This window comes from Lepus europaeus, chromosome 15 (assembly GCF_033115175.1).
Source record: "Lepus europaeus isolate LE1 chromosome 15, mLepTim1.pri, whole genome shotgun sequence".
Classification (NCBI taxonomy): domain Eukaryota; kingdom Metazoa; phylum Chordata; class Mammalia; order Lagomorpha; family Leporidae; genus Lepus; species Lepus europaeus.
Genome location: NC_084841.1, coordinates 27,652,028 through 27,671,655, shown reverse-complemented (window position 1 = coordinate 27,671,655; position 19,628 = coordinate 27,652,028). Strand labels below are relative to the sequence as shown.

Below are 19,628 nucleotides of genomic sequence, written 5' to 3'. Positions count from 1 at the left end.
ACAACAGAATTCTTGTGACCTTAGTTCAAGCATGTGCTATATCCTTTGCTTTAAACAAAACCGAACCTTAGCTTCTTTCCTTTGCTTCTAAACAGTGTAAGGTTTTATTTGCCAAAATGAAAATCACTGACCATTCCTAAAAGAATTCAAGTGAGTAAAAATACATATTTTTTTTAAAACAAAATAGATTTGTTCTCACTATGCCAATAGGGACCTTTAAAATATGAAGAGACTTAAGGAGACTTTCAGGAAAGTAACCTGTGTCACTTTGTTAACCTAGTTTATTTTTTTGCCTAAACAAATTTCTGTCACACAGATATGTAAGCAGTGCACAGCCCTTGGAATCAGCATTCTTTGCAGTCCCCTTTAAGAAATATTGCCCTACAGTGGAGGATGGCCCAAGTCCTTGGGCCCTGCACCCGCATGGGAGACCAGGAGAAGCACCTGGCTCCTGGCTTCGGATCAGCACAATGCGCCGGCCGCAGCGGCCATTGGAGGGTGAACCAACGGCAAAGGAAGACCTTTCTCTCTGTCTCTCTCTCTCACTATCCACTCTGCCTGTCCAAAAAAAAAAAAAAAAAGAGAGAGAGAAAGAAAGAAATATTGCCCTAGACAACACCTAAGAGGTACTCACCATCCCACTCCTTGGGAAATGTTGCCCTAGACAATACCTAAGAGGTACTCACCATGCCACTCCTTGGGTCCGCCGCCTCAGTCATGCTTCGGTGCCCTTGCATATGGAATTCCTTCTTCCTGGAATGGCTTCTCTCCTCCATCGGGATGAACTGGTGTTTGCCCTTTAAGAAAGAGCCCAAATGTCACCCTTTCAGGAAGCCCTTCCCAGCTCTCACAGTCTCTCTGCTCTCATTGCACTGAGACCTCGATTCCAGAACTCCAACTCCATGTTTCATTATTTCTTCATGTTTGTCTCTTGTACTCGATTGCTGTTCTCTTAAGATTAATGATCGTGTTTTATTTATCTCCTTTAGCACCTGCAGCTCTAACTGCACCTGGCACTTAAGAGGTGCTAACCAGCTGTTTGTTGAAGGAATGAATGAAGATGAAGAAATCGAGGTGCAGACTATTTAAGCAACTTACAGCCACAGAGCAGAGCTGGGATTCACACAGGAAGTGCCTTGACTCAGAGTACAGTGCTCTTTCCTCCACACCTGCATAGCAAATGCTTGGCGGAAATGCAGCTTTTCCCCTACTCATACTCCATGGCAGAAAACACCACTAAATCAAGCTCCACCAAACACCAGCTTTCTGGAATCTCAGGCATCACTCCAGGAAACCAGTGTTCCATTTGCTCTCTTCCCCTTCCTCTGGGTCTCTTGTTGTGAGGATGGCAGACTGGTTGTTGATAGTGGAGCTCCCCACTGCTCTGCTAAAGACAAGTTACACTGAGCTGGCTCCTTGGGGCTTAGCAACACCTGATCCCCATAAGGGAGCCCCTAAGGCAGGAAACTCAAGGCTCCTGAGTTCTCTTCTTTATCTGTCCCAGTGCCTCCAGCTGTTCCTAGAACCTTGATTTGGAAAAATGCTGCTCCTTGGCACGTGAATGCTGCACAGACTGTGCCGGGCACACATTCAGACCAAGGCTTTGCTAAATATTTCTTTCCCTTCATTGAGGTAGTGTGGGGCTATCTACTAACAAAGGATAGGACAGGAATATGAAAGCAACTTACGGAGCCTAACACTGCATCAGCAAGATCTCGCCCAACACTGGTCTGGCCACCACAAAACATCCTGGGCTTATCATCCATTTTCTTTCTCCTTGCTACAGGTTTTCTCTGAACACAATCACCCCCAAACACCCACTCTCCCCCTACTTCCCTTTGGTTTCCTCCCTCGCCCTTCAGCCCACAAGAGGCTGTTCCATTTTGTTCAAAGGACCAACAGGATAATCGATTACTAATAAGCTAAGGGGCACTGAGGTACTTTCCCCCTTCGCCTTCTTGTACAGACAGCCTGTTGAGGCTGGCACTATAGCGTACCAAGTAAAGCGGCTGCCTGTGATACCAGCATCCCATATGGGCACTGGTTTGAGTACCAGCTGCTCCACTTCCAATCCAGCTCCCTGTTAATGCACCTGAGAAAGCAGCAGAAGATGGCCCAACTGTTTGGTTTCCTGCACCCACATGAGAGACCCAGAAGACGTTCCTGGCTCCTGGCCTCAGACTGGCCCAGCTCCAGCCGTTGAAGCCATCTGAAGAGTGAACCAGTGGAAGGAAGACCTCTGTCTCTGTCTCTCCCTCTCCGTGACTCTCTCAAATAAATAAATCTTAACAACAACAACAAAAAAAGATAAATGGAATGATTTTTAAAAAGAGAGAGAGAACATGTTGCCTTTATTTGCTCCATCTGTTGGCTTTGACAGCATTAAACCAATCAACAATTATATTGAAATAATTTCCAGCAGGCATGTGCTAGAGATGACTGACAGGGACAAAGATGAAACTGATGCTCCATGCTTTCAAGCTTCCTGTCAGTTTGGATGACCATACAGAGTTGTAAAAATATTTATTGAACACTTACTATAAACCAAATACTGTGCTAAGGCTTTAAGTAATCACCTTATTTATTCTTCATTATGTTTTAGTATATTATCATCTAGTATATTACTCTATGACTTTAACAATACATTCCTCTAGGGGCTGGTGCTGTGGCGCAGTAGGTTAATCCTCCGGCTGCAGCACTGGCATCCCATATGGGCGCCGGTTTGAGTCCCGGCTGCTCCTCTTCCAATCCAGCTCTCTGCTTTGGCCTGAGAAAGCAGTAGAGGATGGCCCAAGTCCTTGGGCCCCTGCACCCACATGGGAGACTGGGAAGAAGCACCTGGCTCCTGGTTTCTGATCAGCACAGCTCCGGCTGTAGCGGCCATTTGGGGAGTGAACCAACAGAAGAAAGACCTTTCTGTCTCTCCCTCTCACTGTAACTCTACCTCTCAAATAAATAAATAAAATCTTAAAAAAAAAATACATTCCTCTAATAATTGAAACTGTCACATAATGGGCCATTGTGCATTTGTACAAGGATTTCAAAAGACAGATTTCTGGAAGTTGTATTTTAGAATCAAAGGACACATGAATTTAAACACTGTTAATTTTTTCCGAACTTTTTCCAAAATGTCTATCAAAAAAGTACCAACAGTTAGTTCCATGGAGTATTGAAGAGGGCTAATCTCTCCATGTCTTTAATAGGTACTATTACCTATATTTTCATTAACACAAAAATGATATTTCATGTTTTGAAGTTGTTATTTGTATATGAGATTTAAAACCTTTTCTTGTGTGTATCTTCTGGCCATTTGCATTTCTTCCTTGAACTTGCCCTTCCTGTCTTTTGTGACAATGACATTGATCACTCCTTCCTTGAAACTTTCTCCTCCTTTGATTTCCCTTCAATTCTTTCCTAAGTCTTTTATTTTATTTTATTTTATTTGACAGGCAGAGTGGACAGTGAGAGAGAGAGACAGAGAGAAAGGTCTTCCTTTTTGCCGTTTGTTCACCCTCCAATGGCCGCTGCGGCCAGCGCATCTCACTGATCCGAAGCCAGGAGCCAGGCGCTTCCTCCTGGTCTCCCATGCGGGTGCAGGGCCCAAAGACTTGGGCCATCCTCCACTGCCTTCCCGGGCCATAGCAGAGAGCTGGTCTGGAAGAGGGGCAACCGGGATAGAATCTGGCGCCCCGACCGGGACTAGAACCCGGTGTGCCGGCACCGCAAGGTGGAGGATTAGCCTGTTAAGCCACAGTACCAGCCCCTAAGTCTTTTAATTCTTTAAGGACCCTTTTTGAGTCTCCTTCCCAGTTCCTTTTTTCTACATGATCCCAAAATAATATAATAGTAATTATAGTTATTAACATTTCATAGATGTATATTAGGTGTCATATATTAAATAAAGCACTCAGAGTGCTCTTATTATTTGCATTTTTATAGATGAAGAAAATAAGCCTCAATGTAAATGGGAAAGCTTGAATTTGAGCGCCAACTGTTCTGCTACCAGTTCACCACATTATATATTATATTCTCTCCACAGTGTATCCACTCTTCTTTATATAAATAGTTCATTTTTACATATTTCACTTACATGTACTATATATTTCATAAATATACACATGTCATAGACCATCTGATCTACTCTACTGGCTTTAAAATTCATCTCCTTAAGCACTCAGTCCACAGAGTCAACATCTTACGGAACACTGCCAAGCCGATGGATACACTGTGGATATCACGAACACAACACAGCACAGCCTACATGGAAATTGTTCTTTTACTTAGTCCCCCAGACAGCCTCCAAGATGATCTTTACAATACTACTTCACTTAACAGCATTGCCACACCCCTTGTTGCCCAAGCTGGAAACTTCAAAGCTGCCTTTAATTCCTGCCTCCATCACACCTCACATCTGATGGGTTCTGAGATCTGTCATCATAGACTCCAAAATTTTCTCAACCCACCCTCTGTGCATTCCTTCTACCCTTTTCTGGCTTTATACAATTTAGGATCTCAACATCTCTCCCTTGGACTATCGGCTTTGCCTCCTAACTGGTCTCCCTACTTCTCCCTGTGTGCCATCTATTATCATTGCTGTCAGAGCTAGTGTTATGAATCAGTAACTGATCACGTCATACTCTGCTCAAGCCTTTCATAGTTACCTTTCTGTCTACCAAATCAATTTTAAACTCCCTAGCACAGCACACAAAAATTCCATAATCTGGTCCCAAGTTGTCTTTCAAACCAATCTCCAGCCTATTTCTACTGGCATACCTTAAATTACAACCATTAAGGCCACTTGCTTTTCCTCAGAAATATCAAGTCACTCCATGCCACTATACTTTTATTCATGCTACTTGGAATGCTCACCTCTGGCTTCCTTCTACCTGCTGATACAATATTCTAGTTTTCATAGAAAACCCTGCAGCCAACCCCCAATCTATACCCAGTGTCCACCCACATCTCTAGGCTCACAATTTATTACTTGTCTTTCCTGTTTGCATTTCTCTTAAAGATTTACTACAGATTAACTTGTGATCTGGTCATGTGTGTCTGTTTTCCCAGAAAGGACTAAATCTTACACATATTAGTATTTCTAGTGCTTAGAAGGAGCTTGATGTAAATGATTAAAATTGAAGTACATTTGTAAACAACCTTCAAGTTGATTTTCAAATCTGAGATTTTCTCTTTTCCTTATACATGAAAATCTCATTTGAGGCCCTTGCAACTACCATTTAACCTTGGAAATAACTCCTATTTTAAGAGGTTCATTCTGCTTTTACTTCTTAGCATGGGCTTCAAAACCTAAGAATTCGGGCTCATGGCAATGAGAATCCAGTGAGTGCTATCACTGCATTTCCAGAGGAGGTGAAGTAGAAAACACGCAGAGCACACTGGAAAATGAGCAGAGTTCCAGGACATCTGGCGTTGATTACTCCAGCGAGACCCTAAAGAAAAGAACAGTCCTTGTCCTGGGTTTGGACCCCTGGGCCTTGGCAGATCCTCGGGCTTGCTCAGCAGTTCTTGAGGAGTGAGGAATGGGCTCGTCTCAGGGAAAGCAGCGCCTTCACTGATCCAACGTCTGCTGCAGCAGTGTCCTCCCAGACTCTCCCCTCACATGGCCTCTCTTGCTAGGACTATGTCTCAGCGTCGTTGTCACAGACAGGACTCAGCCTCAAAGCACCTAAAGAAACGCTTCCCACTTGGGGTCTGAATCAAGCTCTACCCATGTCTCCTCATTTCTCCTCTTTCTCTCTGTAAATACAGCTGAGGAGATAGAATTTTCACTCCAATTCTGAGGAAACATCGTGTGCTTCTTTGAAATTACGTTTTTTCTTTTAGTTTCATCATTATTACCTTCAAAGCATACAATGTAATCTAGATATGTTCAGAGACTCAACTTCTCAACCAGTTTCTCAAATGCATAAAATATGGTGGTACTAGCTAGCACTTATTCTTGATTCCAAATCGGACATGTTCCTCCAAAGCAAAAGGCAATGTGCTGAGAAGTAACGTTTACTGAGCACATACTCTGCCAGGCACTGTGCTATGCATGTCACAGACATGATTTTATTTAAAACTCACAACAACTCCATGTGGTTTACTACTGAATTCTGCATTGTAATGACCAGGTTAAGCAACGTGCCCAAGGTCACATTAATTGATCATAGGTCTGATTCCAGTGATGTTTACTCTCTACCCAGTGCTCTTAATATAAAATGATAATAGTTAGGGTGATACAGAGAAGCCCCTTATGTAGACATTCTGACCTCTCTGTAGCACCTCAGAAAGAGAATTACTGTGACTTCAATATGATGATGTCAACCCCATTGAGCTGTAAGACCTGCCAGCCCTGATCTCAGTGCTGTATCGTTAACTCTGAGAAAACCCCCATGTCGGGGCAGGTACTATTATTTTACTGATGAAGAAACAGAGGCTGAGGAGTCAATGAACATGGATCGGACAATGGACTGTTGGAGCCTGAGCTTTAAGTCCATGCAGTCTGCCTTCAGAGTCTAAGCTATACTACCTACAGAGAGAATATCTGGAGTTAAAAATACCTTGGCCAAAAGTCCAAGCTCTGCCCCTTCCAGGGTAAATTAGCTCGAGTAAACCAGTCCTCAGCTTCCCCATAGGTAAAATGATTCTACAGCCTTCCATGCTGAACAGATATCCCCATATGTGTACTCCACTGCATCTAAATAAGTGAAAGAAATGGCATTTTTCATGGCTTTTGTTGTGGCATAGTGGGTAAGCCAGCATCCCATGTGGGTGCTGGTTTGAGTCCTGGATACTCCATTTCCAATCCAGCTCCCTGCTAATGTGCCTAGGAAAGCCTTGGAGGATGGCTTAAATGTCTGGACTCCTGCACCCACATGGGACATCCAGATGAAGCTCCTGGCATTGGTCTGGCCCAGCTCTGACTATTTCAGTCATTTGGTGAGTGAACCATTGGCCACTGGCTGCCATCTGGGTAGTGAACTAGTGGGTGGAAGCGCTCTCACTCTTTCTCTGTAACTCTGCCTTTAAAATAAATACTTAAATCTAAAAAAAAAAAAAAAAAAAAAAAAAAAGAATATTTTTGCAATCAGATCTACTTGGCTCCAAATTTTACATTTACCAGCTGGGTGATTTTGAACAAGATACCTACAGTTTAAAAGCTTGTTTCAACATCTGAACCACGGAGATAAAAAAAAAAAAATGCCAACCTAACCAAGGAGATAAAAAAAAAAAATACCTACCTAACAGTATGGCTGATGGATCAGAAATTGCTAATGTAATTTTACAATACAGTGCCAGAGAAATAAAAGGAGTCATACATTATAGATTCATAGCTTTGCAGTTATTGATTAAGAAAACATATTTTTTGAGGCTGGCACTGTGGCATAGTGGGTAAAGCTGCTGCCTGCAGTGCCAGCATCCCATATGGGTGCCAGTTCAAGTCCCAGCTGCTCCACTTTCAATTCAGCTCTCTGCTATGGCCTGGGAAAGCAGTAGAAGATGGCTCAAGTCCTTGGGCCCCTGCATCTGTTTGGAAAGACCCGGAGGAAGCTCCTGTCTCCTTGCTCCAGAACGGCTCAGCTCCGGCCGTTGCGGCCAATTGGGTAGTGAACCAGAAGATGTAAGACTCACTCTCTCTCTCTCTCTCTCTCTCTCTCTGCCTCTCCTTCTCTCTCTGTGTAACTCTGACTTTCAAATAAGTAAATAAATAGAAAATAGAATTTTATATGCTCTGGCAGGCAGGGAAAAAAGCTCCCCTGTTGCTGATCCTCTATACACTAACCTTGTATCACTGAGAGGCTGGAGAACCTCCTCCTTGGATACGACAGGGCCTACCTTAGGTATGGCTCTCACTGGGGTGGGTGTAGAGAGGATGGGCTGAATGCGTTCTACATGCTCATCTTCTCCCCAACGTCTAGCCTGGTCAGAAGGCGACTGAATGGTTGGGAGTCACCTCTGGTGAATGCAGTCAGGGTCTAACTCTCATCCAGTAATGATACACCCCCCCCCCTTTTTTTTTTTGACAGATATAGCTAGACAGTGAGAGAGACAGAGACAAAGGTCTTCCTCCCATTGGTTAACCCCTAAAATGGCTGCTACGGCCAGCACAACGCCAATCTGAAGCCAGGAGCCAGGTGCTTCCTCCTGGTCTCCCATGGGAGTGCAGGGGCCCAAGCACTTGGGCCATCCTCCACTGCCTTCCCAGGCCACAGCAGAGAGCTGGAATGGAAGAGGAGCAACTGGGACTAGAACCTGGCACCTACATGGGATGCCGGCACTGCAGGCAGAGGATTAACCAAGTGAGGCACGGCGCCAGCCCCAAGACCCCTCTTTTATAGAGGGTTTCTAGGGAAACACACATGCCTTTTAGAGACAGTTTTACTTGCATCCAAACCCCCAGGAGTGAGTGAATTTAGGTAAATTCCTTTATCTATCAGGCTCCCCTCTGTCGAATGAGAGCTCCCCTCTGTTGAATGAATATCATATTGGACGCTTGTGAGGATTAAAAGAAATACTTTATGAATAGGATCTAGCTCAATTTTGGGGATTTAGAATACACTCAATAAATTATAATTTTTTTCTTAGAATAGAACAGTTCAAGGTCAGTATCATTCTGAGATGAAGAAACATCAATGGTATGCCAAGGACAAAGTATGAAGCAAATCTGTATAAAACTTTCTTTGCCTTAATCTCTAAACACTGCAAAAAGGAATCAAAAGAGGCTCTTTCATTACTGAATCTGCATACTACTATAGGCCAAAAGCTTGCCTTCTATTTAGGGATTAGGATTTTGTATATTCTGCAAGAAAAATAATTTTAATGTACCTGTTTACTTTGTATAAATCCATATCATATTATCACATATATTTATTGACATCTTGTCTTGCATGATTTGGATACATATCAGCATTAAAATATTATAAATATCATGTATTACTGCAGCATACTCATAATAATACTGGGTTGTACAGATGACAAGAAATCAACAAGTTACCCCCAGATAGGATTTATCCAAATCCATAGAATAGAAAGGTTTTTGCCTCACTAGTAAGAATGACAGAGGTGAATCACCCCTACTTTGTTAAACCAGGGAAAGGCCATTTTATGCATAGATCCACATTGATGATATGGTTGATGGCCAAGGCCAGAACTCACCTTTGTAATAGGGTAAGGAGGCTTTTTGTCTCTCTGCTTTTACTGTGTTCACTTCCATACACAAAGATTTGAATCATCAGACACTGTAGGTAAGGTGGAAATTAGGTTAAAGAGAATCATATAACCAACAGCTTAATTGTAAGCCAAAATCAGAAGAGAATCAGTAAATTGGGATGTCACAAGTTTACACTGTGGGTGCCAATACCACACTGCATTGGTTCCCTGCCTAGGAGGAGGAAGGGTCTGCATCAGAGGCTCTTTAGTTACCTCTGCATCCCTCATGCTGTGTGTGCACTCTGGTTTACCACACCTGGCACTGCCATATGGGCCTGTGGTAATCATAGTGTCAGGGCTAAAGACTGACAGCATCCTTACTCAAAACACAGCTGCAGTGGCCGCTTCCATCAGTATTTTTCAAACAACTGTAACCAAACAGATACAAATGGAATCTGTGTAGGTGTCCCAAAGTTGCACTGTGTTCTCATGTTATAACACTTTACTCTTACTCAGTTTTCCATTTTAAGTTTTATTGCTGATCTTTGTTTCCAACCAATATGGAATTTTTATTTTTTATTTATTTTTTTTTTTTTTGGACAGGCAGAGTGGACAGTGAGAGAGAGAGGCAGAGAGAAAAGTCTTCCTTTACCGTTGGTTCACCCTCCAATGGCCACTGCGGCCGGCGCGCTGCGGCTGGCACACCGTGCTGATCCAAAGCCAGGAGCAGGTGCTTTTCCTGGTCTCCCATGCGGATGCAGGGCCCAAGGACTGGGCCATACTCCACTGCACTCCCGGGCCACAGCAGAGAGCTGGACTGGAAGAGGAGCAACCAGGACAGAATCTGGTGCCCCAACTGGGACAAGAACCCGGTGTGCTGGCACCGCAGGTGGAGGATTAGCCTATTGAGCTGTGGCACCGGCCTCCAATATGGAATAAAGGGCACCAAATTTACCCTCCACCTGAAACAGCCCAACAAAGAAACGCGTGAAACGACAAAATACATGAACAACTTTCAAGACACACCATCATGTGACAGTTTGTGATCCCTGAGAGAGAAACCTGAGATAGCACGGTTGCCCCAGATTACTGATTTGAGAGTGTCTAGGTTGTGGCACAGGGAAGGGGAACCGATGGGGCTCACCCAACTCCCTGATAGAGCTGAGAGTCCCAGGAGATTCTCAGAGCAGGGCAACAGAGAGATACTTCCATAGAAAAGAACCACAGCTATCTTCAGTGGGTGCCCTCAAGTATTCCGCAGAGTACTGATTTGTGCGTGCACTTGAGGAAATCGTCCAATGCTGAGCCATCTGAAGGGACTACAGAAAACACTTCCTGGTGCATATACAGGGCCAGGTGTAGCACCTGGTCCCACTAGCCAAACTGGAAAGCCTCATTGTTCATGGATCATTGAGTGGGAAACCCAGAAGGCTCCTGCCTCGGTAATGGAGGGTGATTAGTCCTTAACTAAATGTTCCAGCTCCATCTAACAACTCTTAAAAGCTACTGCCACCCCTAGATTCTAAGATTAAGGCGTTACTCTCTTAAGACTCGAGCCTAGGTATGCACACCACAGCTTTTGTATCACATTCTTTCTCAGCATATCTAAGAAAGCAGAGAAATTTCCAAAGACAACACATGACTTAAAAGCAGAGTGATAAGAGAGAAGGAGGGCAGGGAAGGGAGTGAACACCCACACATCACGTCTCACATTCTGCTTACGAGCCCAGGAGGAAATGCTGCAAACCAGCCAGTATTCACCTTCCTAAGCAGCTGAATTGCCTTTCCCAGCTCCCCTTCGGCAAAGCAGATCCTGGCCATGTTATAAAAAGTCTCAGCCACTTTTTCACTGCAGTCACCATAGCTGATAACCTGGGACTTCAGTAACGACTTCAGCAGTCTGTAAGCTTCCTGAGGAATCGAAAACAAATTGTTGTACTCAAGCCAGTCATCATGAAGTGCACACTCTGTGGAGAAGGCACTCTGCCCACAATGGCAGGAGCCTCCAGGATCAGTCAGTCGTGATATAGGGCCTACACAATTTGCTTCTGTTGAGTTAAAGTTCCAAGCTTATAATTAACAATAGTTAATTTAAATGTATAATATTTAACTTTACTGGCTACCCTGTAAGAGATAAATTCTTATATGTATGTCTACAATACCACCTTTCTTATAGATTTGCATGTATGTAGCCAATTCTACTTCTTCAGTCACTTCCATGTTTTCTTTTTTCCCCCTAAAGAAATCTTTCATTTAAGGAATACAAACTTCATTCATTTCATAAGTACAACTTTAGGAATATAGTGATTCTTCTCACCATACTCACACTCCCACCACACTTCCACCCCTCCTCCTCCCCCTCTCTCCCACTCCCAGTCTCATTCTCCACTAAAATCCATTGTCAATTAACTTTATACCCAGGGCCGTTGCAGCCATTTGGGAAGTGAGCCAGTGGATGGAAGACCTCTCTCTCTCTCTCTCTCTGCCTCTTTTTCTCTCCCTGTGTGACTCAGACTTTCAAATAAATAAACAAAGCTTTTAAAAAGACTTTATACACAGAAGACCAACTCCATACTAAGAGCTCAACAATTTGCACTGAAAAAAAAAAATGTTCCTCAACAGTCAAGACAAGGGCTTTTCAAAGTCATTGCATCTTGAAGTTAATTTCACTTTTTTTTTTAGAAACTTAACTTTGAAGGAGCACCCAAGAAAAATATATCTTTTGCATGCACTTAGATATAACTATAACTTATGAGACATAAGAATATCCTCCACTTAATACACTAAAATGAAATAAATCTTTGAGAAAAAGTTTTACTGTTAACTCTCATAATACGACTCTTTGAGGACAGAGGTCCTGCATGGGAGTGAACAGTGACTCCTGTTGTTCATTTTGTTCTGTTTTGTTTTGACAGATAGAGTTATAGACAGTGAGAGAGAGAGACAGAGAGAAAGGTCTTCCTCCCATTGGTTCACTCCCCAAATGGCCGCTGTGGCCGGCACTGTGCCGATCCAAAGCCAGGAGCCAGGTGCTTCTTCCTGGTCTTCCATGTGGGTGCAGGGGCCCAAGCACGTGGGCTATCCTCCACTGCACTCCTGGGCCGCAGCAGAGAGCTGGACTGGAAGAGGAGCAACCAGGACTAGAACCCAGCATCCATATGGGATGCTGGCACCGCAGGTGGAGGATTAACCAAGTGAGCCGCAGTGCCAGCCCTTCTTATTGTTAATTTAACAATTACCACTCTTATGTATGATATCAATGATCACCCAAGGCTCTTTACATGAGCTGCTTAGGCTATAGAAGCCTTTTTAATCCACAAACTCTGTCAGTATTTAGACAAGGCCATAAGCAGAGTGGAAGTTTTCTCCTCCCTTCAGAGAAAAGTACCTCCTTCTTTGATGACCACTTCTTTCCACTGGGGTCTCACCCACTGAGGTGCTTCATGTAGGACAATTTTTTTGCCATAGTGTCTTGACTTTCCATGTCTGAAATGCTCTCGTGGGCTTTTTGGCCAGACCAGAATGCCTTAAGGGCTGATTCTGAGGTCAGAGTGCTACTTAAAGCAATTGTCATTCTATGAGTCTGCTGTGTGGACTGCTTCCCATGTTGAATGTGAATGTTGGAGCATTCATTCCTTTTTAATTCTATCTATTATTACTACCAAACATTTAATCCTATTTATATGACCAATTTAACACTTAATCCTATCTATATTATCACTTTAACACTTAACAATAGTATTTTTAGCACCCAACTTAAGGGGATTTGGGATCCCATGGCAAGTTTTTAAACTGTACCCTTAGTAGTAAATCCATAGGAATGTATGCAGCTTTGCAGTTACAAATTTCATACACTTCATAATTACAACTTTAGGAACATGGTGATTCTTCCCACCATGCCCTACCCATACTCCCACCCATACTCCTACCCCTCTTCCTCCTCCCTCTCTTCAATTCAATGTTTTCTAAAAGCCTTAGGAAATATATATCAGGTGTCTCTTTTCCCTTTGCATTAGTCATTTCAATGAACTACTGGAAAGTGAAAATTCCAGGCAAAAAGATCCTGTTTATTTTTCCTGCTTGTAGAAGAGTACATCTCTAATCACATACACACACAAAATTATATTTTATGGAAACACAATTCTCAAGTCAGAATTCTAAGTTTCCATTATGGTCCCCCAGAGCAGGCCTACAGCCATACATCAGGCTGGAGGTAGTAGAGAGAACTCTTTAAAAATTGGGAAATTGTTATAAAATTCAATTTCATTCAACAATTATTGAGCACCAATTCTTAACTGAATTATTGAGTGCCTGTTATTTCAGTCACCAAGGATGCTACAGTAAAACAGACAAAAATTCCTGCCCTCATGGATCATGCTCTCTAATGGTAAAGGTGACCTGTCCAGAGCCCTGCACAGATCCGTTCTCAGATCCATCCTCATCTTTAACCAGGAGCTTGGTATTCTAGAAGCACTTGGTTAGAAGCAGGAGACCATCAAGTACTGGTGTAGGTGTTTTATCACAAAAAAGTCTTTAGCCGTTCATTGCACTATAGCATAACCAAGATAACCAATAAAATTTTGGCCAAATGTTTTTACATCTCTGAGAATAAAAATTAAACATTAGATCAGCCATTTTATGGCATTGGGGTCTAATGTTAATTTTCTGAGCCAACAAAAATATCACAGCCAGAGAAAAAATTTTGCAAACCTATCAGCTTTTACTTTTACAAGCGGCAGTTAAAATGTAAATAAAGAAAATTTCAGTTATAAAAGTGTTCAAATATGGTATAAAAGCTTTATTCCTAGAAACAATCAGCAATCAATAGAATTTTCTGTAATTTTTAATGTGAAAACAAACTTGAGGTTAATAAAGGACCAACAATCCGAATAAGAGGGAAATACCACCATGAGAAAAAAAAAACCTGATAGCTAGATGCAAAGGTAGAAGCCAATTTTGACTTAAAATATTAAATTCACAAAGCCAGAGCTTGTAAATGTCCAGCATTAAAGTATTTCACACATCCATATACAAGATAAATGTTTCTACAATATTTCAAGTAGAACCAGTCTTGTGTGTTACTTCTAGTATTTTCTAGAAGTTTGTTTCTGAGGTGTGAGATGAAAAGGCTGTTCTGATCTAATAAACAAACCAGAAATTATGTTGTTAATATTTACCTGTTTTTCCCCATTCTGGACAAGCCATTTGCAAAATTCTTCAATGGTGGCCAGTGTTTCAGAATCCTCTGAGCCCAGTGTTACTTGATATGCACTAATACTTTTTATATAATATGTCTCAATAGCATCTGGAACAACACAAACAACAATTTACGGCAAGCTGCCAGCCTTCACAAATGTGCTACATCAGCTATGGCTCAATGGACATTTTATATTTAAAGTCCATGCCTAGTCTCATCCCAATCTCAGTGCTACATCAGCTATGGCTCAATGGACATTTTCATATTTAAAGTCCATGCCTAGTCTCATCCCAATCTCATAAGAACACCTTAAAAGTCCATGAAGTAATTCGATCGGATTAGATGATATTCTGGTTTTTATTCTCCTGATGAAATGCATAGAAAAAAATTCTGTCAGAATAACTTTATTATGCTAGGACCACAAATAAATATATTAAACTCCTATTGAACTGTTAAGATTATATTTTTAGATTATATTATTTTTATATTTCTGATTAAGAATACTATTTACTGCAGTTCCTATATGGTACATGTGTCTGTGCATGTGTGGTATATAGAGGGTGGGGGAAAGACAGGGAAAGGGAGACATGCACTGATTCATGTGATTCATATATGATCCTTTTTCTTTAGCCTGTTAGTGTGGTGCATTAATTGATTTTCAAATGTTGAAGTAGCCTTGAATATCTGAGATAAATTATACTTGGTTGTGGTATATAACTTCCTTTATACATGATGGATTCAACTTGCTAATGTTTTGTTGAGAATTTCTGCATGTAGGAGATATTGTTTTTCACTACCTCAACTAAAATACCCAAGAAGAGCTTCTTTGAGAAAGAAAAGATTCATTTTAGCTTACATTTTGGAGATTATAGTTCAGGATCAGTTGGCCCCACATTCCAGTGTCTGTGGAGGCTGCTCATGGCAGGTGCAGAGACACAATCACATGGTGAGCCAGGAAAGCAGACAGAGGGAGAGCCAGGCTGAGAAGACCCTCTCGCCAAAACCACCTTCAAAGGGCATACCTCCAATGACCACTAAGAACTCCACCAGCCCCAAGGCCTAGCCACCACAATTAGATCAAAATCTCTAAACCAAGTCCACCAACCAGACACCGGAGTGTAAACATCTGCATGTGCTTTGGGTAGAGAAATCCTACTGTAGCCATAACAGGCACTATCTGTCTGATTTTGGTTTTAGGATAATGCTGGACTCAGAATGAGTTAGGAAGTGTTCTCTCAACTTCTATCTTCTGAAAGAGATTATAGAAAATTTGGCCTATTTTGCTCCTTAAATACTAGGCAGAATTCAGCAGTAAGCCCATCTGGGTCTGATGCTTTCCATTTGATATATTTATTAATTATTATTTCAACTTATTTAATAGAGATAAATCTATTCAATTTCTTTTTTTTAAGATTTATTTATTCATTTGAAAGTCAGAGTTACACAATGAGAGGAGAGGCAGAGAGAGAGAGAAAGAGAGAGAGGTCTTCCAGCCACTAGTTCACTCCCCAACTGGCCGTAATGGCTGGAGCTGAGTCAATCTGAAGCCAAGAGCCAGGAGCTTTTTCCGGGTCTCCCACGTGGGTGCAGGGGCCCAAGCACTTGGGCCATCTTCTACTGCTTTCCCAGGCCATAGCAGAGAGCTGGATCAGAAGTGGAGCAGCTGGGTCTCGAACCAGTGGCCATATGGGATGCCAGTACTGCAGGCCACAGCTTTAACCTGCTGCGCCACAGCACCGGCCCCAGCTATAGCGTTTTTGTACATGCCCCTTAACCCCCTTTTTAAAAATCATATTGAGAAAGTTCAATCATGAGTGCATGTTGGATTTTGTCAAATGCTTTATCTACACCAGTTGACAAGATCTTGTGCTTTTCATCCTTAGACTATTAATATGTTAAAGTACAAGGATCCAAATTTGACTATTTAACCAGAGTGCTATTCTCAGGGGAAAAAAACCTCATTTGTTCGTAGTGTAATATTATTTTTATATATTCCCACATATTTTGTCAAGGATCTTTTTTTGTCTATGTACATGAAAGGTATTTATCTGTAGCTATTTTTATTTTTTGTTTTATTTTCTGGAAGAGATTATGTAGAATTGGTGTTATTCCATCTTTAAATGTTAGGTGGGATTCCATGATGAAACTATCTGGACCTGGAAATAAAACTACAAATTCATCTTTTAAAGAATAGTTAAGGCTCTCTTCAGATTATTCACTCATTCTGGTTGAGTTACTTGTTTTTTAATTTTGTCTTTGTGACTCAGTTTTAGATCATTATGTAATTAATGCTGTGAACCTCTTTCATGTTATATCTTTATGTGTGTTTAGAAATTCTTGTTTTCTCTATTTTTTAACTTCAGTACTTTTTTTAAAATTTATTTGACAGGTAGAGTTATAGACAGTGAGAGAGACAGAGAGAAAGGTCTTCCTTCCGTTGGTTAACCCCCCAAATGGCCACCATGGCCGGCGCTGCGCTGATCCAAAGCCAGGAGCCAGGTGCTTCCTCCTGGTCTCCCATGTGGGTGCAGGGCCCAAGCACTTGGGTCATCCTCCACTGCATTCCTGGGCCACAGCAGAGAGCTGGATTGGAAGAGGGGCAGCCGGGACTAGAACTCGGCGCCCATATGGGATGCCGTGCCGCAGGCGGAGGATTAGCCAAGTGAGCCACAGAGCCAGCCCCTAACTTCAGTACTTTTTATTCCAGAACTGTATTTTCATCTGGTTACCTTATATTTTAAGTTTTAATATATAATATGTTAATCCATCTTTAATTTAATGAATGATATGATTTTAAGATCTATATTTTCTTTAAAAATCAGTATAAGGTGCTGGCGCTGTGGCACAGCAGGTTAAAGCCCCAGCCTTCAACACCAGCATCCCATATGGGTGCCAGTTCAAGTCCCAGCTGCTCCACTTCCAATCCAGCTCTCTGCTATTGCCTGGGAAAGCAGTAGAAGATGGCCCAAGTCCTTGGGCCCCTGCATCCACGTGGGAGACCCGGAAGAAATAGTGCTAGAAAAACTTAAGTGCTTTAGATTCTCCCAGCTCTGGCTAATTTTCATAAATTAAAAAAAGTTAGGGGCAGGTGTTTGGCACAGCAGTTAAGACATTGCACAAGTTACCCACATCCTATATAAGAGTTGTGGTTTTGAGTCCTGGCTAAGCTCCTAATTCCATCTTCCTTCTAATGCGCTTCCTGAAAGTCAGCAATAATGGCTCAACGAGTGGAAATCCTGCCACACAAATCAGAGACCTGGGTTAAGTTCCTGATTCCCGGCTTCAGTTTGGTTTGGCCCAGCCCTGGTTATTGTGGGCATTTCGGAAGTGAATCAACAGATGGGAGGTCTCTGTCTGCTCCTCTCTCTGCCTCTCTACCTTTCAAATAAATAGAATAAATTTTTAAAAATTCTCAAGATAAACATTGTACATATTTACAAACATTAAATTTCTTGTGTCCACTCTAGGTATAGTATCTATACTTTGAGTATGCACAAGGAAATTTTCTTTGTTTGCTTATTTATCTTTATTTTATTTGAAAGGCAGAGAAACAGGGCGAGATTTCCATCTACTGGTCCACTCCTCAAATGTTTACAGTAGCCAGAGCTGGGTCAAGCAAAAGCTAGAAACCAGGAACTCAATCTGGATCTCCCATATGAGTGGCCAAATACCTGAGCCATCACCTGCTTCCTCTAGGGTGCACATCAGCAGGAAGTTGGACCGGAAGCAGAATAGACTTAAACCAGGCACTCCAACATGGAATTCACATGTCCCAAACAGACACCTAAGCCTCTTTGCCAAATGCATGTAGCCCACAAGAGAAAATTTTAAGAGAAGAAAATTTGCTAATAAACACAAAGTCAAGAAGTCTTCAATTCACCTTTATGCATCATAAACCAATACTTAAAATATTAAAACTTCAAATATTTATTTAATGACATGGGAATGCAAGAGTAGAATAAATAAGATGCAAGATTTTCTCTATACTCCTACCTCCCAAATTGGAAAATAATATACCAAAATGGGGCCGGCGCCGTGGCTTAACATGTTAATCCTCCGCCTTGCGGCACCGGCACACCGGGTTCTAGTCCCGGTCGGGGCGCCAGATTCTATCCCGGTTGCCCCTCTTCCAGGCCAGCTCTCTGCTGTGGCCAGGGAGTGCAGTGGAGGATGGCCCAAGTCCTTGGGCCCTGCACCCGCATGGGAGACCAGGAGAAGCACCTGGTTCCTGCCTTTGGATCAACACGATGCGCCGGCTGCAGCAGCCATTGGAGGGTGAACCAATGGTAAAAAGGAAGACCTTTCTCTCTGTCTCTCTCTCTCTCACTGTCCTCTCTGCCTGTCAAAAAAAAAAAAAAAAAAAAAAAAAACTTTCTCCTTTCCTCCGCCATCGTGGTGGGTGTCCCTGACTCTCCCTCGCCATGTCTTCTCACAAGACCTTCAGAATCAAGAGGTTCCTGGCCAAAAAACAAAAACAAAACCGCCCCATTCCACAACGGATTTGGATGAAAACTGGTAATAAAATCAGGTATAACTCCAAGAGGAGACATTGGAGAAGAACCAAGCTGGGTCTATAAGGAATTGCACTTGAATGGCGTGCACATTTCTTCTGTCTCAATGTCACTATTACCACATCAAGCTGAAGATGTCACCATCTGGACAGCTGGACATGTTTGATTAGGGCTGTGACCAGTGGGCTGGTTCAGTAATAAGTATGTGAGACCTTTTGGAAAAAAAAAAAAGCACCAAAATGGATTACTTTTATAAGCAGAGAAAATAAACATTTTTTAAATGTTCAAATTACATTCTTTACAAATCCCTTAACAGGCCTCTGATTCCATGTGTCAATTAATCTGATCAAGCCAGTGGAGAATGACACTCTGTCTTCCCTCTTTGGTTGTTTGTGTCTCCCTAAAAGCTGCCCACTTTCAAACAGATGACCTTGACAGACAAAGAGCCATCATTGACGGATTAATCACCCGGTTTTCCTCTTGAACCCCCGGTACCTCACTTTTGAATCTAGGTCAAAAAAATTCCAAATGCCTCAAACATTCTCTACTAAAAGCCAGAGAAAAAGGGTCAAGAAGATTGAGAATGGAGGAGGAGTACAGGAGGAGCCAATGTTGTTCTCTTTTATAATTGGATTTCCTCACACTTACCAATACTTCATAGGTCACATTCATAGTGTATATAATTTCTTCTCCTTATCAAGGGAATAAAGGAAATGGAAATCAAATGATTTTATAGGTTTGATGATCCAACTAACTGGGGAAGTGGATAT

The 19,628-nt window shown here is 42.2% G+C and overlaps 2 protein-coding genes across 3 annotated transcripts in view; one reads left to right on the top strand and one right to left on the bottom strand.

Annotated features, from left to right (window-relative positions):
• TTC23L (tetratricopeptide repeat domain 23 like) overlaps positions 1 to 19,628 on the bottom strand; it is a 58,415-nt gene that overhangs the window by 6,532 nt on the left and 32,255 nt on the right. The window contains exons 9-12 of one of the 2 annotated variants that reach the window (XM_062212476.1): positions 14,328 to 14,455; positions 10,912 to 11,061; positions 9,157 to 9,239; positions 687 to 797 (exon numbers count right to left, since the gene is read on the bottom strand). In XM_062212476.1, the coding sequence (XP_062068460.1) occupies positions 716 to 797; positions 9,157 to 9,239; positions 10,912 to 11,061; positions 14,328 to 14,455 (443 nt within the window). In that variant the 3' untranslated portion in view covers positions 687 to 715. The remainder of the gene's footprint in view (positions 1 to 686; positions 798 to 9,156; positions 9,240 to 10,911; positions 11,062 to 14,327; positions 14,456 to 19,628) is intronic. The other variant, XM_062212475.1, reaches the window with a different exon arrangement.
• Positions 18,769 to 19,082, top strand: LOC133774459 (large ribosomal subunit protein eL39-like). Its single transcript, XM_062212171.1, has one exon. The coding sequence runs from the start codon at positions 18,769 to 18,771 to the stop codon at positions 18,922 to 18,924; it is 156 nt and encodes a 51-aa protein (XP_062068155.1). The 3' UTR covers positions 18,925 to 19,082.

Bases quoted from the DNA above. Each gene is read 5' to 3' on its own strand.
- LOC133774459 (XM_062212171.1), top strand. From the start codon at position 18,769: ATGTCTTCTCACAAGACCTTCAGAATCAAGAGGTTCCTGGCCAAAAAA.